This window comes from Canis lupus, chromosome 1, assembly GCF_011100685.1.
Source record: "Canis lupus familiaris isolate Mischka breed German Shepherd chromosome 1, alternate assembly UU_Cfam_GSD_1.0, whole genome shotgun sequence".
In the NCBI taxonomy this organism is placed as follows: domain Eukaryota; kingdom Metazoa; phylum Chordata; class Mammalia; order Carnivora; family Canidae; genus Canis; species Canis lupus.
The window spans coordinates 4,949,175-4,974,826 of NC_049222.1; the positions used below are offsets into that span (position 1 = coordinate 4,949,175).

The 25,652-nt window shown below is 53.4% G+C and overlaps 1 protein-coding gene across 1 annotated transcript in view; it reads left to right on the forward strand.

The window, feature by feature from the left end:
• Nucleotides 1–7,871, forward strand: part of DIPK1C (divergent protein kinase domain 1C) — a 28,796-nt gene extending 20,925 nt beyond the window's left edge. Inside the window, exon 7 of the mRNA XM_038529557.1 lies at nt 2,769–7,871. Within this exon, the coding sequence (XP_038385485.1) occupies nt 2,769–2,987 (219 nt within the window). The 3' untranslated portion in view covers nt 2,988–7,871. The remainder of the gene's footprint in view (nt 1–2,768) is intronic.
• The last annotated feature ends 17,781 nt before the right edge of the window (nt 7,872–25,652 follow it).

A 25,652-nucleotide genomic window follows, 5' to 3' on the forward strand; every position in this document is an offset into this window, starting at 1 on the left:
CAGTGGGGGCAGGGACTGGTGGAGGGGGCGGTGGTCATTTTTGCCTGTTGCCTGCCCCTATGGGTTGTTAGCAAATGACCAACAATGGGGGTCTAATGGATGGAGCGGTCTGCTGAGCCAATGTTGGGTTCCCCATCTCTTCCTAATGTATTACTTTTCTAAGTTAAAATTCTACTAAAAAAAAAAAAAAATATATATATATATATATATATATATATATATATATATATATATCCCTGCCCCGATTGAAGAGCAAAGGAATAGAATTTTTTTAAATTTCAGAGATTGACATAAAAACAGGTAGCTATCGGGCCGGCAGGAGGTGGCCAGGCTGTGGGAGAATAGTGCTGGTCACCGGGTAACCAGGCACAACAAATGATTGCATTTGCTCCTGCTTCACTGCTGACTAAATTCTAGAGGGCTCAAGTCTTTATTCATAAATACAATCCTAAATGTACCAGAAGAAAACTGGGAGAATTTTAGATATTATTCAAGAGTAAGGAAGGCCTTTCTGAGTTTGGACCAAAGCTCAGAGGCCGTAGGAAGAACAAGTGACAGATTTAACTATCTTGAAAGAAATCCACATAGAAAAAAACAAAAGAAAATCCCCCCAAAATATGAGCAATATTTAAAAGTTAAATGAGAAACTCTTATGAATAAATAAATAAAATCTTTAGAAAAAAAAGTTAAATGAGAAAATGGGCAACATATTTGCAGTTGTTCATACGGGTCAGGAGAGTAGAGGGCAAGGGGGGCCTTGTGCTCCAGCCGCTGTCAAGGCTCAGACAGTGCCCCCAGGATTGTCCTTCCCCACCGAAGGTCCTTTGCCATGGCTTCTCCAGGTGCCAGGCACAGCGTCTGTGGATCGGTCAGTGGGAGCAGGGGCATCCGCAAAACCCAGTCCCTGGCCTCTGTAAGGAAGGCAGGACGATTTCCATCTCCCTCAGGCCCATGGAGGTGTAATTCCCAGGCACACACCTCAATAAATCCCTGCTTGCAAACCTCCATCTCAGAGTCCACTCTCCAGGAAGTCAGTCAAAGCAAGGGGATGATGTCCTTACAAAACAAAGAGTGTCTATGAATCAATATGAAAAAGGCCAACAGGGCAGCCCAGGTGGCTCAGCAGTTTAGTGCTGCCTTCAGCCCAGGGCGTGATCCTGGAGATCCAGGATAGAGTGTCACATTGGGCTCTCTGCATGGAGCCTGCTTCTCCCTTTGCCTGCCTCTCTTTCTCTCTCTCTCTCTCATGAATAAATAAATAAAATCTTTAAAAAAAGGCTAACAATCTGATGGGAATGTGAGCAAAGGACATTAACGTGACCATTCACTGAAAAGGAAGCACAAAATGCTTTCACCCTGATTGCTAAGAAGTAGGCAAATTAAACCATTTTCACCCATTGGTTGGCAAAAATGAAGGACAATGCACGTATTGGTGGCCAGTAGGGGAGACAGGTGTTGTCAACATACTTTACTGTGAGAATATATCTCAGTACAACTTTCATGGGGTCAATTTGGCAATATGTACCAAAACAAAAAATGCACACATACCCCTTGGCCCAGAAATTCCATTTTAGAAATTTAGTTGCATGTGCAAAGTGAAAATGACATTTATGCAAAATATTTATTGCAGCATTGCTCATAATAACAAAAGTTAGTAAACGACCTCAATTTTCATCAATAGGGAGCTAGTTAAATAATTTATGATCTATCCACACTCATGAGGTGCAGCCATTCGAGCAATTGGGAAATCTGTACAAGAATCAACGTGGAAGCCGATATTTGGTTAAATGGGAAGAAGCCGTAGAACGGTGTGTAATATCCTGCCTTTGATGCAAAGTGGGAGAGAAGGAGGAGCATGTACAGGCCTGTGTGTCACATACTCTCTCTAGAAAGACAGTCAAGGAAGGGGTCGCCTCCCAGAGGCCGGCGCAGAGTGTCTGACGGTCAGGAGCAACGTGGAGGCCCAGGACTGTGTGGTGTGTCCTTGGGAACATTTAACATTTTAGCGGATGTATCATCACTGCACAACTAAGATCATTTGTTTTTTAAAAAGAATCCTCGCCCTTGCAGGGATTGGGAAACGAAGTTAGTTACCTGTCTTCCGTGAGAAGGAGCTTTACCACCCTGAGGCCTCTGTTCAGTGGGTCCGGGCCAGGGTGACACAGAACCATAAAGCCCCCTAACTCCGCAGCTCTGGGTGCGGCGGGCCCGGCGAGAGGGACCCAGGAAAGGTGGGGGGAGCGGCCGCGGCTTCCGTGGGGTGTGAGGAGATCTGTGGCATTGGGCCTCCAGACCCTGTTGGTCCCGGGTTGCCAGGTGGCGGCTTAGTTCTTCACTCCTGCTCCTGACACAGAGGGCTTCGAAGTCCCTTCCAGCACAGCCTTTTTCTCCACGCGCGTCTCAACGGGCGGTCGCGTGTGCCGGCCGCTCGTCACCCGCACGTCACCAGGCCCCGGGCCAACCCTGTCAGGTGGTCATCGCGTGTGGTGACCCTCTTAGGGGTGAGCGAGCCCATCTCAGAGACGCAGTGGCGCAGCCCAGGGGTCGCTGCCGGGGACTCCCTGCTCCCCTGTCTCTACGGACACCCAGACCCTCCCCTCTGCTCCGGGGCTGGACGGAGCCTCGACTCCCTGTGCTGAGTGGTTCGGGGTCTGGAGGGGAGGCCGCTTTGGGGTCAGGCCCACGCTGTGGGAGGAGGCCTCCCTGCAGCAGGGGAGGGTGGGGCCGGGGTGCAGCGCGCTCTAACCGCCCTGTCTGCCCTCCCACAGGTCATCTGCGACAAGATATTCCGCCACTGGTTCTCCTCGAGTCTGGGGAGCTGGGCCATACCCTTCCCACTGCAGCGGCAGTTGCGGGACGCGGTGCAGGAGTGCGCCGACCCTTGGAGCATGGCCCGCAGCCCCCCGAGAGCAGCCTCTGACGTGTTCTGGAAGCTTCGGAGTCTCCTCCGAGCCACGCAGAGGGAACTGCAGGAGGCAGAGAAGTAGCTGCTGCCGTGGCCTTGGATGGACCCCCTCCACATTGTCGTAAGGAGGAGACGGTCCTCCCTGCAAATGCCCCCCCCAACCCCTCCACGAGCCGTCCCTGTGCTCTCCTGACGTGTGAGCTGCTGGTGCTCAGCCTTGGGAGCAAGGGATTCCAGCTGGCCTCCCTGCAAACGTGGCTGCATTTCAAAAAGTGCACACAAGCAAGTACAGGTGTTTGCATAGGTGCACTTGCATGCGTGTGTGAGCGTGAGCATGAGCAGGTGAGTGCGTGAGGCTCTGGGGTAGAGAGAGGTGCTTTCCCCAGCCTGCCCATGGGGACAGCTTGCCTGGCTGGAATTTGGAATTAAATACAATAAAAAAAAAGTTGCATCTTTAGGAAACATAATGTGTAAGGAGAGGATGTGTAAGGACAGCATTTAGCAGTTTGCATTTGAAGAAGTTTTCGGACAGTGTTTTAGGGAGCACCTGACTGCTCACCCCAGTGCATCTGCCTTTGGAGCAGGACTTGCAGGCTTGTTTGCACTATGTTGACTTGCCCTGAGGATTGGAGATAGTGCAAGTGCCGAGGTTAGGCATGGACTTCGGGCAGGGTCAGAGGCTGACCGGCCTGTCCATGAATGAATACAGAGCCCTAGGTGACACGCCATGCTGGCAGGTGTCCTCGAGCCCTAGTGAAGCTCCTGCAGGAGCTGAGACACGAGGTCCCTCCTGGGACAGGTGGATGAAACCGCCGGGAACCAGCCAGGGATCCCCTGGGGAGGGACTCCTTTCTACGGCACACCCAGGAGGAAGCTGGTGTGCCACACATAACCGGCTGGTCAATCGAGAAAGACGCTAGGAGAGGAAAAGGAAATGGTTGATGGCTTACAAATTGAAGACGACAAAGTGATCTGAAGGTTAAAAATCCCAGATTGACGAATTCCAAGCTATTTCTCTTTTCCTTGCCCTGCGCCTTCCGGGTGCAGACAAAAAGGGGCTGCAGTCTTGTGTTCATTTGGATGCATTTCTCCAGGTGCCAGCTGGTCTGCGTTCTGTGGGTCCTGAGCACTGTTGTGTGAATGCCTGTGGTCACCTGCAGTGCCCCCCCAACCTGTCACTACTGGCAGGGTTCGTAAGGGCCCTCCGATCCTGCATATGGATGCCTCACCCTGCATTTGTAGTCTTTGGCAGGAGGGAAAACCTACGAAGTCCCCTCTGTGGCAGACCTACATTAAAACTGAGGTTTGATGCACAGCCCTCGGACTGGTAGATTCTACAGTAAAGGAGAACCGGCTCTTGTCTACTGAGCAAAGACTCTGGCTCCTCCAGGGCTGTGCTCTGCACAGCGGTTTTCTGCAGTGGAAATGGTCTCTTTGAACCCGCGAACCACTAATCAGCTTCTCTGCAGCAAGATTTCCATGAAGTCAGGCATGAAATGAAGGGTGAGCAAGCAAGGGAGGGGCAGGGGTTTTGCGGTCTGTGTTCCTAAAACAATTGGCTTTTGCAACATGACAGCAAAGAGGTCTCCTGCGGGTTGACCCTGGGATGGCAGCCCCTCATTAGCGTGGGCTCTGAGCCATCTGGCTGGGCAGCAAAGCTGGCTTGTGAAAGGGAAAATGTTCCTTTTCATTTAGACCAAAATGGAAGCAAATGTTATTGTTTATCATGGAGACTATGCAACGTGTAATTATCCGACACAATGGTGTTCTTATTGCTGAAAACAGCAGTTTGAGCCTTATGCCCTGTGTCTGACCACCTCATCTATCTCTCTTTCTCTCTCTCTCTCACACACACACACACGCACATGCACACGCACACAGACACGAGCCCTCCCTTCCCATCCCACCCGGCAAATTCCATGAAATGCCAGTGGACTCCTAAACTATCTGTGGGTTTTGTTTTGTTTTTAATTTCAAACCCTTGCAAAATAATGCTTGTATATAATACAATGAACAAATTCTGTTGTGTCAGTATTTAACATTTTTAATGTGACAAGTGAGATTGTTTCAGGCTTATCTGGTTGAGCAAATGCCCTACTTGCAGGAAAAGGTCTCCATAAATGATTTCTGTGTTTTGTTTTAATAACACGCAGAGTAGAAAAAAACTCTCCTAAGCTGTGTCCTCAAAGAGGAGTAGGTTCAGCAGATGCAGGCTCTTCCTTTTTAGGTTTTACCCAAATCAATACAGCTGGTGCATCAGAAGTTGGTTTTCACCATGTATCTTGATAACATTATAATTGAAATTATCTTTTGATGAAACGACTCCAGATTGTAGGCCCTGTACAGTTCCAGTGGGCATGCCGTAACTGCACAGAAATTGTGGGTGGCTACGGACTGTGTGATAAAAGCCAGTCAGAAAGAGGTCAGATGGCCCCCTGATGTTACAGGGAGGGAGTAGCAAGCAGTTCACAGAGGTGCCACCTCCCAGAAGTCCTCCAAGCCTGCCTCAACAGCATGCTCAACACCAGCCTGCCCAGCTTCCCGGGAACACTCAGGATGAATGCCTGGGATGTTAAATTATTGGAAAAACAGCTTTTGTTCTTTTTTTTTTTTTTTAATTGATTCAGAAGCTGTTCTTTGAGCAGTTGGGGGTGGTGGGGGAGTTTAGCTGGAAGTTTTTCTTTTTTAAGATTATTTATTTATTAATTTGAAAGAGAAAGCACAAGCAGGGGAGAGGGGTGGAAGGAGAGGGAGAAGCAGGCTCCCTGCTGAGCAGGGACATGATGCAGGACTTGATGCCAGGACCTTGGGATCATGATCTGAGCGGAAGCAGATGCCTCACCAATGGAGCCCCCCAGGTGCCCCTGGCTTGAATTTTCTGAATCCAAGGACCACATACAGGAGCCGTTACTTTTCCTGCCTGGGACCCCACCTGTGGGTGAACACATGCCACCCTGGATGGGAACACGTGTAAGTTGTCTCAGCTTTTGGGCTCTGGAATCCGAGCACAAGTCTTCAACATTGGCCCAAGGCCTGACATTGGCCTTAGCCCTGCTCCTTGCATTTTCCGGGTGGAGGGTACTTTACCCTGCTACAAAGCGTTGGAGCTGAGCTTCCCAAGAGATCCCACAGGAAGATGGGGACCGGGGAGTGCACATGTTTGCTGAGGTTCCCATTTGAGTTTCCTGAGGGGGCAGCTGATCAGGAGTGCCAGGGGGTCTCTGAACTTCGGAACATCGGAACATGCCTGCCCCTCCCTCCGCTTCTCCACGAGCTCTGGGTCCGCCAGCGTCCCCGTACTCCCGCGGTCTAGGGGTCAAGCTCAGGGATCAGACGAGCTAAAGCTCTGAGTTAACACCATTTATCAGCGCTGTGACAATGGCAGACCTTTCTTGCCTCAGTTTCTCCATCTGTGAACATATTGACGTTTGTAGTGTCGTATATTAGGGGTGCCGAGGATGGAATGAGAGCGTGCGTGGGTGAGTGGCATACTTGGAGAGCCCTGTGACTGGTCATTTTCAGCCATCTGAAGCCGCAAGGCTGTTTTGGGGGGGGGATATGAGGCCTGCTTCTTGCCAGTGTCTCCTGGTCTCCTTTCTCTGCAAAGGCTCCTGCCCCTCTTTGTCTAATAACCTCACTGTGAGCTATGAGGACAGTCCCTAGGCCCTGGTCACACAGGGTTGATGCTAACCCAGGGCTTCCGGGTGGAGGGGGCTTGGGCCCTGCCTCACGTCTAGCAGAACTTCACGTGGGCCCAGGTGTAGGTCCTTCGACAATGTCCACAGCAGAGGGTGATGCATGTCACCAGTCTGGCGGCTGGTAGAGAGCTTCTGTCGGGGACTGTTTGTGGCTCCCCCAGCCTCCCCTCCCCACACCCCGATGAATTCTTGTCCTGAAACCAAATGCCCTGGGTGCTGGTGCAAGGAGGCAAGGCCTTTGGGAGATGATTAGGTCGTGAGGGTGGCACTGGAGTCATGGGATTAGTGGGCTCATCAGAAGAGATACCAGAGGGCCAACACTGGGCCCTGCCTCCCCTCCCCCCATCACCTCCTCTCGCCTCCCCATCGCAGCCTCCTCCCTGCCTGTCCTGTGTCTCCCTGGCTCTGCCCTGAGGACACGGTGAGAAGGCAGCAAACCACCAACAAAGCTCCCACCAGAAACCGAAGTGGCTGGCCCCTTGAGTTCGGACATTTAGCCCCGAGATCTGTGCATGAGGAGCGGATGTGCGCTGTCCACGAGACCCTGGAGTCTGTGCTTGTGTTGCAGCAGCCCAAGCTGACCCCGAGGCCTTCCTGGCTCTACACCTGCCCAGAGGGCTTCTCACAGTGTGGCTGTGCCTGCCACAGGGCCTCTGGCCGCAGGGTCGCTGCCAACCACTCAGCCCTGGGCATGCAGGTGCCTCCCGAGCCAGGGCAGAGGCGGCTCACCTGCAGTCGACGTCACGGCCACGAAGCCGAGCGCCAGTGGCTCCCAGTAAATCCAGCACGGTGGGAGGGGGACAGCCCGTGACCCGCAGCTAGCACCTGGCCACAGGCATCAGGAGGCCCAGGCCCCGCAGAGGCCGCCGTGTGTCCGTGTCTCCCCAGGGCCTGCCTGCTCTCAGTGCCCGAACTCTCGATGCTTCCAAAAGGCCTTCCAAGCCAGGGCTGCAGGTGGGGAAAAACCCGTGGGGTACTGAGGCTCGGGGTCCCCACCCTCATCTCTCCGTCCTGTCTTCCTGTAGCAGAAACAGGAGAGGGGCAAACTGCTGCCTTGGGATCAAGCAAGACTCAGGACAGATGGGCAGTTCTGATTTTTAAAATTGATTAACATGAGGGCACCTGGGTGGTTCAGTGGTTGAGCATCTGCCTTTGGCTCAGAGCATGATCCTGGGGTGCTGAGATCGAGTTCCACAACAGGGTCCCCATGGGGAGCCTGCTTCTCCCTCTGCCTGTGTCATGAATAAATCATCAACTTTTTTTCTAAAGATTTTTTATTTAATATGAAAAGTACACAATGATAGCATTTACAGAGTCATTTTGTGGAAAGAAATGCACTTACTGGAAATTACAACAGCCTTGGCAAGTGCAAGGTGTTTGGTCAGCACAGTTCTGGGTAACAGTGAAACAAAACACGTTTAGAGAACTTTCTAGAGAGAAGCACTGGGAGAAACACCCCAGTCTTCACCTTCATGTGGTTCCAAAGCCGCTTGTCATCTGGGTAGGTTTTCACAAGAGGAGTGACTTTTCTCATGGCCACCTTAAATTATTTCCTCTTTCTAGCCCAGCTTCCTTTTATTGCTGTGTGTCAGGACAAGCAAATTAACGGGCTTTGGAATCTAAGTCAGCTGAGCTTGTGGGGTCCCGAGCCTGGAGCCGGAGCCTTGGGTTAAGGTTCGGCTTCTCACGCTAGCTGGCTGTATAACTTCAGGAGGCAATTACTGTCTGCCTCCATCTTCTCTCTTGCAAAATGGAATATAAATGTTCCCCAGGGGATTGAATGAGCTAAATCGGCTGAACGGGTCTGGAACTTGCCAGGGGTTAATGCACAGATCAAGAGTTTCCCTCTGAAATGCGTGATTTTAATCCACATCAGCCATTTAAATCAGCGTCGTGGTCGTCGTGGCTCATGCTGCCGAAGGGATCTCCCTAAGACAAAGGCCAGAGCAGAAGGGGGCTGGTGGGGTCGGCCGGGCGAGGCCCTGTATGGGGCGGAGAGGGGAGGCATCCCGTGACAGGTGTGGAAGACACCTCGACCTATTTGTAAGTCCCCAAAGTCAGCTGTCCTCTCATGTTTTCAGTCTACCCCTGAAGGAACCTCTTGTGTCAAGAATGATGCCTGGCCCGTAGGAAACGCCCCGAAAGTTTAGCTGTTTACGATTAAGATTAGGATGATGATTGCAATGTCTACACAAGCAGCATGGGCCGTAACTGCTATTGGGAGTCGGTCCTGGACCCAATCCTAAGAACACGCTGGTCCATGCAAAGCAGGGTCTCGGCAGCAAACGCTGGAGCTGGCAGGTGTGACGTTGCAACCTTGGCATCGCGGTAGCTCTGTGTGAACAAGATTGCTGGACTCCAAAAACCCAGCAACAGTGCGTTTCCCCTCTGCTGTCCATACCACCAGCTTCAGAAGCCTCTTCAAAATGCACATTCCAAGGTCTGCAATCAGGGTTTCTAGGGGCAGAGGCTGCTCCCCGTCCCCAAGGTTTCTGGTGCACCCCAGAAGTTTGGGTATAGCCGCTCCCCACCTCTGGCGACACCCTTCATTCTGGAGGCGGTTATCGGGTGGCCCAGGGCACCCCCGGCTGGGGTTTGACCCTGACAGTCCTCAAGCACTCTCCCCGGACCTGCAGGGCATTTGGTTCGTTTTTATATAAAAGATCATCTTTAAATAAAATGATGGCTTGCTGCCCAGTCGCGCTCGCGATAGAGGTGGAGGTGGCACTTGGCGTTTCTGCGACTTCCAGGCTAGGTGCGGGGTTTGGGGAACAGCAAGCTACCCCCAGAGAAGCCCGAGGCAGGGGCGGGCCCAAACCTGGGACGGGGGATGGGGGGCCCCCCCGCAGGAGGACCCGCCAGCTCCCAGCTTCCCCTGCCGGCCTCGCCCCAGCCCCGCACCCCCGACTCACCCCTATTTCTGAGGACGCGGACGCTGGGTGCTCCGAGCTGGTTTTCCGGGCGATGAGGGAGCCTCGGGGAGGGCGGGCTGCTAACCCCCACCCCAGCCTCAGGGCCCGGCAGGTCCGCCCCCGAGGTCACGGCCCCTTGTGCCCCAGCTCCCCGCGTCCTGCGTCCCTGAGGCCCTGCTCACCTGCTCCCCGCGGGCCGCCTTTTTACGTTGGTATTTTCTCTGAAAATCCTGGGTCGAAGCGCTGGGAGCCCTGCGATCTCCAAGCCGCAGGGGGCGGGGGGTGCTCACTCTGGCCGCAGCCTCCCCGACCAGGCACCGGGCTTGTGGGCACCCCCTCTGCACTGGGGGCTCCCCCGTCTGTGCTGGGGGCCCCCCTCTCTGCACTGGGGGCTCCCCTCTGTGCTGGGGGCCCCCTGCACTGGGGGCTCCCTCTCTGCTCTGGGCCCCCCTCTGGGCTGGGGGCTCCCCTCTCTGCGCTGGGCCCCCCCTGGGCTGGGGGCTCTCTGTGCTGGGGGCCCTCTCTGTGCTGGGGGCCCCCCTCTTCTGGGGCCCCCCTCTCTGCTGGCCCCCCTGTCCTGGGGGCCCCCTCTCTATTCGGGGGGCCCCTCTCTGTCCTGGGGACCCTCTCTGGCTGAGGCTCCCCTTTCTGTGCTGGGGCCCCCCTCTCTGTGCTGCCCCCCCACCCCCTGCTGGGGGCCCTCTGAGTGCCAGTGAGGGGTGTGGCCAGCTCGGCTGGAGGTGGCTGGGGGGAATCCCTCAAGCCCAGAGGGCTCTCAGGGAAGGCCTCCGCCTGCACCAGTTGAGGGCCGGGGTGGGCCTCCAGAGTCTCCCCTTCCTGGGAGCATGTTAATGCGTAGGCTTCCCTCCGAGGAAGGCCAACTCTGAGGCTGTAAAAGCAATTCTGATGGACTGTGTTTCTGTAGCACTCGTTTTGCAGAAACTCTGTGCACCTGGGACCATGCCTCCCACCCACATGGTTTTCTACATCGGGGCCAATTTCTACAGCGAGGTCTGAGGAGAAAAGAGGCAAAGGGCAGAAGAAACAGAGCTTGTACTTGAAGAGTAAGTCAATGTGACCCATGTTTTTTTCCTTTGTGGTCAATATACGTAAGATTTGCCATTTTAAGTGTACAATTCAGTGGCGTTAAGTACACTCACCATCTTGTATGGCCTTCGCCACCATCCACCTCCAGACCTGTGGTATCACCCCACACTGACTCTCTGGACCCATGAACCGTGAGCCCCCCTCCCTCAGGCTCTGGCCACCTCTGCTCCCTGTCCCTGTGGACCCGCCAGGGACCTCCTGCAAGTGGACACCCACATTCTTGTCTTTTTGTGTCTGGTTTGCTTCACTCAGCATAACGTCCTCGAGGTTCATCCATGTAGTAGCGCGTCGGGAGTCTCTCTCTTTTTTTTTTTAAAGATTTTATTTATTTATTCATGAGAGACACAGAGAGAGAAACAGAAACACAGGCAGAGGGAGAAGCAGGCTCCATGCAGGGAGCCTGATGCGGGACTCGATCCCGGGTCCCCAGGATCACGCCCCCGGCTGAAGTCCGGGCTCAACCGCTGAGCCACCTCGGCTGCCCAAGGGAGTCTCTTACTTTTTACGGCAGAATAGTTTTCCCTTGTGTGGATGCTCCACGACCTTGTAGAGTTTTGCTCCCAGTCTGGTTGTGATTCACTTCACTGGGCCTGGGATCAAAGGTCCAAGGTGAAGTCTGATTCCAGTGTGGGCCAGCATGTGTGAGCTGGGCTGAGTCCCCGAGCCTGCCCTGTCACCCAGGATAATAATCCTAGGCAGGGGGCGGGCCGCAGAGCCTTCTGGCAAGGTAGAGGAACAACATATGATAAAGGGTGTTCCCAGGTCCCCTTCCAGAACACCAGGCTCAATGTGGGCACATCTTGTCCTATTGCACTTCCTCAGATCATGCATTTTTTTTTTTTTTTTTTTTTTTTACAAATTTAAGGTTTCTGGTGACACCCCTCCCTGTGTCGAGCAAATCTATTGGTACCATTTTTCCCAACAGCATTTGTTCACTTCCTGTCTCTGTGTCATTTTGATAATTCTCCTAATATTTCAAAATTTTAAATTATATTTGTTTTTTCTTTTTTAAATATTTATTTATTTACTTATGATAGACATAGAGAGAAAGAGAGAGGCAGAGACACAGGAGGAGGGAGAAGCAGGCTCCATTCCAGGAGCCCAACGTGGGATCGATCCCGGGACTCCAGGATCACGCCCTGGGCCAAAGGCAGGCGCCAAACCGCTGAGCCACCAGGGATCCCCTAAGTTATATTTGTTATGGTGACTGATGACCAGTGATTACCACCCACTGAAAGCTCAGGTGATGGTTAGCATTTTTTAGCAATAAAATATTTTTAAATTAAGGTATGCACATTGTATTTTTAGACAAAATGCTATTGCACACTCACTAGACTGTGGAATAGTGCATACGTCTTCCACGCACTGGGAAACCCAAAAATTCATTTGACCTGCTTCCTGGCAACCTTGATTGCCACGGTCTGGAACCTAACCTACAGGATCTCCAAGGCCTGTGGTTTGTCCTGGGCTTTCCCACTGTCCTTGGCCCTGAGGTAAGGCAAGGCAACATATGGGAAAGCTGTAATTCCCACTTCGCACAGGTACACCGTGCTTCATCTTTGAAGATGAGTATGGAGGGCGAGCCGCCCCTGGGCCTGGGGGCCGACAGTGTGGCTGGGGACCTAAGGGCTGACACCTCTGGGGATCACTGCCAGGTCTGATTGTGTGAAAGCCCCTTGAGCCCAGTCAGGAAGGGGACCCCTGAGGGCCTAGACCTGGGTAGCGGCCTCGCAGGTAGAGAAAGGAGCATGCACTTCAGCCACACGGAGTGGAAAACGGATGGACTTTGGTGCTGGTTTGGTCAGGGCTGGGGGCAGTGTTTGGGGACCCCACATATGGCTGGGTGAGGGTCCTGGGGTTTACAACAAGGCGGGCACAGGGTCCTGGGGTTCACAACGAGGCAGCAGGTTCACGACGAGGGTCCTGGGGTTCATGATGAGAGCAGCTGGTGGTGGCGCTGCAGGGGCTACAAGATTCAGGTGTGATCACCTGAGCTGAGTGCCTCCAGGCAGAGTGGATCCACATGGTGCGCAAAAGGCAAAGGAAATAACAGCGTGAGCTTTCTATCATCTCGGAAGGGAAAGCTGGAGGAGGAGAGGGGGACAGAAGGTGTCCCCAAGGTTGGCAAGGCAGTTCTCTTCTGTGAGAGAAGCTTCTCCTGTGTGAGAACCCAGCACCATCGTGAGCAACTGGACATCTGTCAGTCATCTCAGAAAGTTCCAGAAGGACTTTTAATATCCTAGCCATGAGTCCCTGCCAGAAGCAGAGGGCAGAAGGCAGCTCAAGGACATGCACCATGTAGGGTGGCAAGAGGTCTCCCTGAGAACAGCAAGAGGAAGAGGAAGGACCTTTCCGTTTTTGTCTGTGGTGAGTTGGACTGGATGTTGATGCCACGTAAGCGTCCTGAGAAGTGAGGAGTCAGGGAAGGAAGCATTGGATCCTGTCCACTTCACAGGAGGGAGGGCGGAGCGGCCCCAAGAGTCAGGGGTCTCAGGTCAGGACACACGGGGCGAGGACAGGACTGGGTGGGCGCGTGGGTGGAATTCCGACAGCACCACTGAGTCTGTACCTATGCATTTATTTCAAACACATATAATTAGTAAGTCGGTAAAATAGGAAACAAAGACCAGAAGATCTGAGTCCTTCCAGGGTCAAGTTGCTCTTATTTGGGGGCCAAATTAGGATAACAGTGAGCAGGTGGCAGGGACCTGGATGCAATGGTAGTTTGGCAGAAGGAAGGGCCATCCCCACGTGTCCCCTCTGTCGCCTCTGGCCCCTGTGAGACACGCGAATTAAACCGAGGAGGAGCCCACATCTGCCTGTCTGCACACTGAGGGTGCTGCTCTCGGGCTGTGGGGTCGAGTGGGTGCAGGCATGGGGTGTCCACACCTGCTGGTGACCGCGGCCACGGTATCCCGATTGTCGCTCTACTGCAGGAGCATGTGCTGCAGGTTTGCTTGGCTTATGTATTCACGGCAAACCCTGTGGCTGGAACTAGCCGGTATGAGAGAGGTCAGGTCCAATGAGCCGCCTGAGGCTGGTTGCCAGCCGGCTTTGACCTTGGCCTCCACGGGCAGAGGTGAGATGCTTCGTCCAAATCCACCTACACGTCATGGGGTTCAAGGGAGCCCCAGGGGCCTCTGAGCTGGCTGCTCCCCCTCCTCCGGCAGGCAGCCTGCGTGGGCCGTGGCGGCGCCAACAGCGGGGCAGGGGCATGGGGGGTGGGGGGGCAGGCTGCGGGCCGGGCCGGGCGTCTGCAGGAGGCCAGCGCTCCCTGGCGGAGCGTGCGGGACCCGTGAAGTCATGCCTTTCATCCTGATCGCCAGCCCCGCACCCCAACACCAGTCTCTGAGGCGGGCAGAGAGAGTGGGAGCAGCCACGGGACGGACACCATTGGAGGCCGAGCCCAGGTGCAGTGCTCCGTGGACACCTGCGTGTAGCACACCAGTTGCGGGCACGATTGCCCCGAGGACGGAGCTCTCGGGGCCTGTGCCCAGCGCTGCAGGTGCGGCAGGGAGAGACCGCTGCCCCTGAACTCAGCCCCAGCAGGTGCTGCTCCTCAGGGACACGGCCGCAAAGGCTCACAGGACAACAAAAGAACGATGGGCTCCAAGTGTGACCCTGGCACGACAACAGGGTGTCGGGGTGGAGTGTCCCTCAGAGCCAAGGACACTATGACTTGTGCTCTCCGCAGTCTCCACGGGCAGGAAGAAACCAGGCAGCGGGGCTAACCGTAGGGACCATGTCAAGTGCCTTTGGCCCCGAGTCCCCTCCCACGGCAGCTGGTCCTGGGGTCCCCTCTCTGAAGCTCCTCAATGGCCCCTCTCACCACCCACATCCTCAGCTGTCCTCTCTCCACCCCTCCAGCCAGGCTGTGAGCTCTGGGGATGGGCCCCGGCTTCGCACCCGGACCTGGGCATCAGGCCAGGATGATGAGGCGGTGGCCCCAGAGCTTGTGGGGTGGGACAGAGCACACAGCCAGAAGCCGTGTTTCTGGTTCCTGGTGAAGCTCGACCTGCCCCCTGGGGGCGTGACAGCATAGAAAAATGGGGGTGGCATCAGTTGGGGTGCCAGTTTGTCCCACTGGGACCCTCCAAGCTGGTTTTGGAAGATGCTCCTAGACCCGTGATGGGAATAGGTGGTCGTGTGCGGGGAACGCAGGGGTACACGCTGGAGGCTCCCTCCCTGGATGCAGGCCCTCGCTCCTCAGGCTCTGTTTGGAGGAGTCTGACAGAAATGGAGGGGACACCCAGACAGGTGAAGTTCTAATTCTGGAGGAGACGGCTTCTTTGCAAGAAAAAGTCGATACCCTCTAACTCATCAGCCAGGGGCACCACAGTCATTTAGAAGGTGAGGCTGCAGCCAGCACAGGCAGCAGGGGAAGGGCAAAGAGGCGAAGCTATTTATAGAGACCTGAGGCACGTCTACCTGAGTGGGAAGAGCTCCCAGCACCCCAGAAGCAGGAGCAGATTCCGGACGCAACCTCCTCACTAAGAAACAAACTATTACGATGTTCTGCTTCCCATAATAAAGTAATGTATGCAGCCTCTTGGGCAGAAAATGGTCCAATTATCTAAATAGTTTGACAACACAGAACTTTAAAAGTAGAGCAATCTGGTTGTTTTGGAGTATTTACAATCCAGTTTGCTGAGGGCCAGAGTGTGCACCTTGCTTGGTTGGCTCAGCTGGGACCCAGGAGCAGCCTGGTCGCCTGGGCTCCAACCTGAGGGAGCTTTTCTTCTCCAAGGCACGACCACTTCCAGAAGCGCCCTGTTAAGGGCCTCCTCAGATCCGTGTCTGCAGGGATGACTCTGGTCTCCCCACCCCCACTGCTCTCTTCCCCCTGGAGTCAGAGCCCCAGGTGCTCACCCTCCCCTCAAGGCATCTGTGTCTGGTACCCCACCACCCCTGAGAGATGTCCTCGATAAATCCTTCATTGAAAACAGCGAGCTGCAGAACAAAGGGCCTACTACCATTCAATTTGTTTTCATTTCTGAAACCTGAAGTATAATGGGCATGTAACAGATAAATTGTGCAGCTTAAGATAAAACACATGTCCATACACTACATGCATCTATTGCAATATGGTTTTCATCACAACTTAGATGACACCCCTGTTGAATTAATAATTATCATTCCTTTTTCGTGGTGGGAGCAATTAAGATCTAGTCTCCTAGCATATAATTCAACTTTTGTTAAAAGGGGAAAAAAAACCCCACATCTGTGTGTGTGCGTGTGTGTACACATTACATAAACAAAGATATGTATTTAAAAACTGAAAGCATACACACAAAACTGATGGTGACCATCTCTGCGAGAGGGTGCAAAGGGTGGATATCTATTTCATAATTATATCCTGCTACATTCTGTAGTTCTGATTTTTCGTAATGATCACTTGGGCCATTGAAAATGAATGACAGTATATTTTAAAAGTAGAGGTTTTCAAAGTTTTCCAAGAGTCCGTTTTCAGTTTCCCAGGGAAACTTATTTTGAACTGTTAAATTTAATAAGATTACAGGCCAAGGCCTTGGGAAAAAAATACAAGTCTATAAAAATCAAGGTTATTTTTGCTCAGATCCTTGGTACAGTTCCGTGAGTTGGGAAGCAAAGCAATTCTGCTCTCACATTCGAAGTGCATGCTACTTATCTTCAAATGACATCAGCGGTGCATTGCTGGTTTTTGTTTTTTCATGTAAGGGGCTTGATTTCATGTTTTCTGAAACTTACAATCATACTTGTAATTATGACCCCACACGGACACAGCTTCTGTGATAGACTATGTCATCTGGAGAGAAAACTGCAGTACAGCGGACCCTTGAGCAACATGGGTTTGAACTGCATGGAGACACTTACACGTGGATGTTTTCCTCTAAGTACAGACAGTACTGTAAATGCATTTTCTCTTCCTTATGACATTTTAAATAACTTTCTTTTCTCTAATTTATTGTAAAAATACAGTATATGAAGTATATAACACACAAAATATGTGTCATCAACCGTATGTCCTTGGGAAGGCTTCTAGTCAGTAGTAGGCTATTAGAAGTTTGGGGAGTCAAGAGTTAAACACAGATTTCTGACTTTCAGGATGCTGGCATCCATAACCCCTTCTTCGTTCAGGAGTCAACTGTGTTTGAACCTATTGCTTATTCTTAAAATGCTTTAAAATTCAAGGCACTCTTTTCTCAAATATGTTGACTAGGTAAAAATTGACTTTACTCTAGATCCTGCTTTTCTTATGTTTTGTAGCTTTCTGAAATATTTAATCTCCTATTTTACTTTTAGTAAGCTGCAAGCCTAAATATAAATAGAGACAAATTATGTGTCTTTAAAAATCTTTCTCTCTCCATGAGGACAGGGCAAGATTCTGGCTGTCATTAGAGTGTCATTGATCAAGGGTATTGGAATTGTGAAGCTTCTTCTTAGGACTTTCAAGATACAGTTAGGAAAAAGAAACTAGAAAAAGGCAGGAAAGAAAGCAGGCGATTCACCGAAAGTATCTTTGGGGTCTTTGATACTTTATTTTGCTTTGGTTCGGTTTTTGGTTTTTCTGCTTGAGGATACTTGAGATCTATATTAACTGTCAAACCACAAGCAAAGGCTGTGGTGATGTATCTGCAATCCTTTTTGGACAGAGAAGCTATGACTAAGCACATGTATTCTGGTCCAACATTAGCTGGTGTGCAGGAGTCTGCTGGAAGCGTACGTATGCACATCTGTGTCTTGGCCATACCTTTGTACTTGGATCCGTCTTCATGACTCTGTTCTCCAGAGCTTCCTAGGACCGTAACCTCCCCATAGGGGGGACCAGAATGGGAGGGGATCACAGGAGGACGGGAAGCACCATATGGTCACTTGGAAAGTTCAGGGAAGGGTGGGTGAAGAACTTTCTACTTGAGGTCAATGGTGCAAGTAATTTTCAGGTCCGTTGGCAAGGGCGTCAGAAGACAGATGTTCCTGCTGTTTCCCAGGGTCCATGCGGGCTCATAATGAATTCTAGTGTGGGTTTTCCTTGGAACATCTAGGCCTGAGGTCCCTGACCAAGTTGTCAATGCATCTTGAGTGAACAGCTGAGTCTGAAGATGAAAACAGGAGGCTTATTTTTAACTAATAAGCTAATAAACCAGAAGGTCTAAGAAATAGCTGGAATGTGTTTGGTTTGGAGAAGGAAGCTATTATCTTAGCTATTCATTAATCGGTCCATCAATCTATCCATCATCTGTCCCTGTCTATCTATGAACGATAGCCCTTCCTTACAAAAGAAATAGCTTGCATAGAGTTGGAGAAGACAATATTAAATAAGATGGTACTATTTTTGGGAAATGACATCCATGGAGGTGCTGCGAGTATAAATGACACAGGCTAGCACAGGAATGGGGGTGGGGACCATTCACGGGGGCGGGGATTGGGGACAGAACTGCAGAGCCACACCGGTGGAACCCATCAGCCAAAGCTTGCAGAACATTCAGTGCTGGGAGACAGTCAAGCCAGGGGAACAGGCGTGGAGTCCTCCCTGACCTCTCTTCCCATGATGGGAGTTTCCTTTAAAATGTAGACTTTTTGTATGGAATTGAAAGAACAAATCACATTGTCCCAGTTCCCCACATCCCTCCCTGCAAACCCATGAGCTAAAGAGGATGGCCCAGCCTCTAGGCCTTTATAAGCTAAGTTTTGAAGCTTTATCGCAGTCTTTGTGAGGTCAAGACAGCCATCCTTAAGAGGGGGATGCCTCAGAAATGGGTCTAGTTCTTGTTCTCGGGGAGGGAGGGGAGATGAGATGCTGAGGGGAACCCACACCCTCCCTAGCCTGTTCTCTAATCCCCTCAGGGTGTATTCAGAAGGCAAACCCCAGGGGGTCGACAGGAACCCACCACTGGGGTGAGAAGCCATCCTGCGGCCCTGCAGCTTTGTGATGGGAGGAGTGAGGATCTTGTGGGGGTTTTGGTGCTCTCTTCCCCTTGGACTTACAGCCGCTGTGCTATTTTCACCGTTGACCCATCTTGCCCTTAGTCGTTGATCTAGAACCATGGGAGACTCTGCTTCACTTTCATGAAGTGTGGTGTGGAACAGAGGGCTGGGGCAGAAAGGCAGGGGAGGGGGAGAGGAGAGCCTGGTGAACCCACACCTAGGTCTGGAGTTCTAGGGGGGATCCTGATGGGGGCTGAGGGGGCGGGGCCAGCAGTGGAGCAGTTGTGGTGGGAGTGGGCAGCCCCTGGTGGATTAACTGAATTTCACAGAAAGAGTAGAACCACCGTGGGGGGTCTGGGGGGCTCAGTTGGTTGAGCATCTGACTCTTGATTTTGGCTCATGGTCTCAGGGCTGTGAGACTGAGCCCCGTGTCAGGCTCTAAGTTCTGTGCTCAGTGTGGGGTCTGCTTGGGATTCAGGCTCCCTCTCCCCTCCCCCACTCCTGCTCACTCTCTCCCAAATAAATAATCTTTAAAAAAATGGGGAACCACCTGAAAGCCTTTTGGTCGACTAGGAGGGGATGCCAACAGTCAATTAATGATCACAAATAACTTATAATGCTGAGTAAATTGCTGAAGGCCAGAAAAATCCCCCACGTGAAGTCACAGAGAGGTAAGGGAGTATCACGCATTGTGGGCAGAATGAGCCATTGAAGGGATTCTCGCAGAATGGACCTAATTTGGGGTGATGTGATAATCTCGGTAGATAATGGGAATTCAGTGAGCTAGAGTATCTCTCTGCTTCTTTTGAGCATTTGTGGCTTCTCCATAAAAACTGTCTCAGAGAAAACCAGCTCATTTTATAGCCATGTATTACAGTTCTATTGGCTTCTATTTTTTTTTCCCAGTGAAATCATACACGAAGTAATTATTAATAGCTCAATGTCAAGACAGGAGGAAGTATTGATCTGAAGAAAGCACTTTTCTCAATTGCTACCAGCTTTGGAAATTGAAATTGACAACAAGCCTTCTGATTCTTGCAAGAAATAACACGGGAATCGATAAAAGAAGGCTCATCGGGCCCTAAACAAAGAAATGGGTTGGGAAAGAAAAGCTGAGACAGTAAATGAAAAGTGGCGCAGTCGGGTGTTTGAGTGGACAAGAGTGTCAAGGAGAGAGGCTCCCGGCACCACGAGGCACCACGAGGCCCGGCTTGGATGCCTGAGGGAACACGGCTGGGGCCCACCGGTCATCCATAGGGGTGGCACAGTAGCCTTCCCCAGGGGTGCTGGTGCTGTCCTACCCAGGGCTCTACCCTGAAATCTTCTCGGTAAATTCCCTGCCTTGTGGGGGGAGCTGGGGAGCTGCTCCCTCCACTCCCAGAAGGAGGGTGCCTGGAATCTGTTACAGCAAAACTTAGTGATAAGAGAAGGTGGCCTAGCGCTTTCCCAGGTCAGAGAAGGAAATCTGCAGGTCTCACGTGCTCCTAAGGTAGATGATTCGGGAGCGGTAAGGCAGGAGGGGCTGCTTCCAGGCTGTCCTAACGGGTCCTGAAATTCCAAGCTGGCTCAGTTAATCCCCATGCAGCTGGCTTCCAAAACCTACCACCGATCTCGAGATCTTTTGGCTTTAAAACTCCCATTGTCTATAGAAGTTGGTGTGAGCTTTTAGAGCCATGTCATTAGGGGGGAAAAAAAAGACTATTCTTTAGAGCACTTTTAGATTCACGGCAAAACTGAGCCAAGTCCAGAGTTTCCAGACTCCATGCCCACCCACTGCTGCCAGTGCTGGGTTTTGTTACAATGGAGGGACTGACACTGATGTGTCACCATTGTCAAAGTCTGTAGCTTGCATTAGGGTCTGCCCTGGGTTTGGACAGGTGTGTAAGGACTCTGCACCCACAGAGTAGTTTCCTTGCCCCCGAAATCATCTGTTTGTGTAGGAAGAGGGCAGCTTGTGGGGAATGCACAGAAGAGCATCAGGGTCAGAGATGCATTGGAAACGACCAGAGAAGAGGGTGGATTCGGTTCCCCCATCCTTGGGGGGGCCTTTCAGGCCAGTGCCACAGCCAACTGTGGGTTCAAAGGACAGGGCTTTCTATCTGTTCACTTCTTATAGTCCCAGTGCCTGGCACATAATAAATGTTCAATAAACGTATGTCAGATGAACAAGCCAGGCTTAACGTAAAGAATAGGGAATTTAAGTTGAGAGTGAAGGCTTTCCCAGCCCTGATTGTTATCAGTTCCTGGAACTGATTACGAAATCCTATCTCTGCAGGAAACCAAGCCTCTGGAGCCGGCCCGATTCAACACAGATTTTGTGAGTGTTAGAAATAAGGGGCGTTTGGAAAAAGAAAAAAAGAAATAAGGGGAATTTGGGACTAAACAACTGGTTTCTTATGTTATCTAGTCTAGGGAAGCAGCAGAGGGAGGCAGGGGCGTCTGGGTGGCTCAGTGGTTGAGTGTCTGCCTCCGGCTCAGGTCGTGATCCTGGGGTCCTGGGATCGAATCCTGAATCGGGCTTCCTGCAGGGAGCCTGCTTCTCTGCCTGTGTCTCTGTCTCTCTTTGCGTCTCTCATGAATAAATAAAATCTTAAAAAAATTAAAAAACGGGGGGAGGCAATCCAATCAGAAAGGTGGAAGTATGCTCAGCGGAGCTGCCCCCAGGCTGGCTGAGCATGAGACTTCCCAGGAGAGCCAGCGTGCAGGCCCCACCCCAAGCCTTCCCAATCAGGTCTCTGGGGCTCGCTCTGGAATCTGCCTTTTAAAAAAATAAACCTTCCCCATGTGATTCTAATGATCATCTGGTGGGTTCGCCAGATGCTGGTATAGAAAAATCATCAAGTAGGATGTTTTAAAAACAGACTAATGCCCATCCGTTTAAAGTGATGTTGATGTAGTTCTCTGGAGGCTGGAGCCAACTTTATGCTGGTAAACCGAGGCAGGTTTGCTGGGGTGGGTGAGGGTGCTCCTGCCCCCTGGCAATCTGCAGATTAATTCCCACCCTGAGCACTACCCTCCAGAGAAGCAAACACACATTTCAGGGAGATTATCCTGAAATCCACCTGCTTTGTCTCCTGTAGTCTCTATAACGAAGTACCACCACCTGAGTGGCTTGAAACCACACACATTTATTTGCTTACGTTTCTGGAGGCCAGAAGTCCTGGTGCTGGCAGGGGTGGGGACTGGTTCCTCCTGAGGTTCCCGGGGAGAGCGCCCTTCCTCTCCTCCTCCTGCCGTGGGCAGCTGCTGCATTCCTCGGCTTGTGGCCACTGCACACCCACCTCCTCGTCTTCACAAGCGGATCGTCCTCCTGCCTCCCTTTGAAAGAAAGACACCTGCGTCGCTCCGTAGGTCGGCCAGGCCTCCAGGGCCCTCTCCATCTCAAGGCCCTTAGTTTGTTCACAACTGCAAAGTCCCTTCCATCACATCAGGAAGCAACCACTGGTTCCAGGACTTAGGATGGGGACATTGTGGGGGTCGCCGGCCAGCCCCGCATCGAGCCAGTCCGGAGGACCCAACAGACGCCGGCAGTTCACAAGCTCACCTCCTGAGCGTGACTCCAATGAGCCGCGCCGGGCGGTGAGCATTTTATTGGACGGGGGAAGTGAGCTGCGGAGCCCGGGACAGGGCTGGGAATGCAGGCATCGGCCACCGGGTCTGGGAACGCAAAGCCCGGGGCGGGCAGCAGGGGGGCCAGTGTCACCGGCTCGTGCAGGGATGTGTTCGAGCTAGAGGCGAGGCCGCTGGACTCCTCTTGCGAGCCTGAGGCCGCCTGGCGCGGTGCCGGGTGCTGGGTGCCCGGGGCCAGAGACACGGAGCCACATGTTCCCGCTGTCAGCAGTCGTCATCGCTCGGGCCTGTGCATGGGGTTGGCTCGCTGCTCAGCGCCCAGGTTCCCCAACGGAAATCCTCGATTGTTGCTTTGTGTGTTTTGTCCTTTTAACCCAAAGCCACGCTGCTTGGAGAAACCGTGCTCTTCGCGAGGCAGGATTTCCCGAAGGTGCGCAGGCGGCGCGGGCCGGAGCGCGGGTTACAAGGCACCGTGGGGGGAGGCGAGGCCGTGGTCTTTACAAGCACCTCAAGATGGTGAACAGAAAGTCTTAAATCGCTACCAAAAAGGAGACGTTTTTTCCTCCTTAAAGCAATAAGGGAATAATATTTTTGTCTGGGACACCAAGTAAAGTCACAGACGATGAAAACCTCCTCTGGGCAGCTGATGCTTGGGGCCGATTGAGAATGAGCGGCCGCAGCCCCTACCCTGCGCCTGTGGGAATGTGTTCTCTCTCCGTGAGCTTTCCAGAGGGAAAATGAGCTGTGGGGCTGGTGTGAGGCCAAGAGGAACCCGGGGACGTTATCGCCACCAGGGCCCCTGGGGCGGGGGCCAGGACCTCAGCAGCCCCGTCTGTGCGGGGCAGGGGACAGGGGAATGCAGGGGTGCTGACCTGTGCGCCCCCGCCTCGCCGGCTCCATCCCGCCCCTCTGGCCGCTCTCAGAGGAGATGCGCCCCACGTCACACCGAGGCCTGACCAGCCGCGCACTGGGGTCCGGGCGAGAGGCCCGCAGAGGCGACGAGGACACTCGCACGGCCGCCGGCCCGGTGGGTGGCCGTGAACCACCGCCAGACCGGATCTGGTGCCCGGACTTCATGGCCCTGTACTGCCCTGCGCAGGTGGATTCACGTCGTGTCACCCGCATGCTCGTGAGCCTCAGACTCCCGTCCGGGATCAGGCGCTGTCCCCATGAGGGTCACGGGGCGCAGAGCCTGTCACACAGCCCAGGGCCTGGCACAGACGTGTGCTTGGGTGAGTGCCAACTGGTGGCTTCCTGGAGCCTGAGACGGTGTTGGCGTGAGCCCTGCGGTCCGGGTCGCTGCTGCCTACGTGCCCGGGACCCGACTTGTTTCCTGGCTGGAGATGGTCATTGTCTTCACACAACATGGCGACATGAGGACCTCATGTCAACCCGGTCTCGGTGTCAGATACTCCCCCAGCATCACCAGCTCTGAACCTGGGATGCTGGGCCCGGAGCCCCTTCCTCCAGTTGCCCGCTGCTGCCTGTTGCTGGGGCGGGGGGAGCTCTGGTCTGCAGAGCTGCTGCTCGGGGCCGGGGGGCGAGGCGGGGGGAGGAAGAGCTGCTGCGGCCCCAGGGCTCACATAGCCCAGATTCTTGTGTCCGTGTGAAATGATGGGGTCTGGAGGCTTTATCTAGCAAGTGGCCGTGTGGGTGGACACCAATGACAACAGTGGAGAGATGCTCTGGGGTCTGGTCCTTGTCCAAGTCAAAGGGCAGGAAGCCGGGGAAAGTAGAGCCCAGGCCGCGGGGCCAAAGAGACGCAAGGCTGCGGGGCCCTGAGGATCCGCCTGAGAAAACACAGGAGGAAGGATGACCCCGTCTGCAGCATTACTGAGTCCCAGCCGTTGGCGGCCCACAGAGCTTTGGGGGAGGCTCCCGTCCCCCCAAAATGCAAGGCTTTGTCCAGAGCGCACAGTGAGCCGTTCACTATACTGCATCTGTGTGCAGGGAGCCAAGCGAACAACCTACAACGTCCTGACGATCCACCCAGCCAGGCCCTCGCGTGAGGAGCCTCTGGAGCCTGGTCCACGGCACCCATCCGCTCATGGGGCTTCACCCTTACACCCTCATTGCCTCCCCAAGCCCTGGCTCCTAATGCTTTTGCCTGGGGGTTCGGCTTCTAGGTATGAATTTTGAGGGACTCTAACATCCATACAGAGTGATATCCTCTTGAAAATGCTAATCCTCAAAGCTTCGGTCCTGAGACAGGCACCACGGCACCATTTCCCCACTGCCTTCCCCACGCGGCAGGTGCACCTTGGTGGTTGAAGACTGGTCTGCACTGGGAGGCTGGGGGCTGCTCGGCTCCTCCGGGATCCCCACCAGCCTCTGGGGTGCAGGCTTCTCCAACAGCTTGGGGCATGAACCCAGGTTCTTTCTCGCTGTGCTCAGAGGGAGGGGATGATAGTGAGTATAAGGCAGCAGATCCTTGTTGGTCATTCTGTATTTTTCCCTCCCTATATTGATAACCAGCAAAAGAGGTCTTTTGGGTGCTGTTACTTGTTAGTGGTTGTTACTGCTTTTTGCTTGTTCTGCACCCTCGGGGTTTGGGACAGGGTGCCCACATCTTGGGCCACCAAGCTGGGGGGTTCTAGAGAGGGCAGGAAAAGTGCATTCCCAGCGTTGAGCCCCCTCAGTGGGTGGGGTAGCGGTGGAGACCGGGGCTCCCAGGAAGGCAGGACTGTCAGGGTGACAGCACCCCATGGAGAGCCGTGATGACAGCCAGCATGGGATGAGGGGTGCAGAGGGGGGCCTGTCCCTTGGGGCTCAGCCATAGGACACAGAGCTCTGTGGAGGGCTGACAGGGGCTGCTGGATCCCATGTAGCAACCCCACTCATTGATGAGCCCCGTGGACATTCGCGCTTGAGGGTTTGCTCGAACTTACCCCATGGCTCATGTCCTGCCTTGTGGCTGCAGGGCTGGGAGCTAACCAGTGTCCTTGGACTGGGGAAGGAGTGGGCATCGTCCTGTCGTCCTGTCGCCTGAGCCCCTGGGTCAGCAGGCGCATAAGGAGCTGATCAAAATCAATTGCCAGAAAATGCTTCTAAAGGCTCTGTCCCTCCCTCTTTCCCGGGGCCCCCACACTCTCTACCCCACCCGTCTCTCCTTTCTTCTCCTTCTTCCTCCCCTTCTCACTTCTCTGCTCCCCGTGAGGCCATAAGACTGTCACGTGGGGACAGGCTGGGCACCCTCCCCCCACCCCCCCACCAGCTCCTTTATCCTGGCTTGCGGGGGGGGGGGGGGCTGCCCTGCAGGACCCGCGGTGGGAGAAGACACCCCCACAGTACACAGCCCTGGGAACTGGATACCCTGCACAGCGGTGGGCCACCCGCCTAGAGCCGCTTCAAGCTATTTGGGTCATCAATTAGATCAAACGAGGCATTATAGTCCAGTGAATGGCAGGCTCTGAATAGATGTGAAAGTCGCTTTAGCTGGAGTCCCAGCGTCCCAGAATCCAGGGGTCGGAAAGGACCTCAAGCCATCTGTCTAATCAGATCAGCTAACTGCTGGAATTCCCTCCAGCAGAATCCCTGCCAGCCTGCTCTTCAATA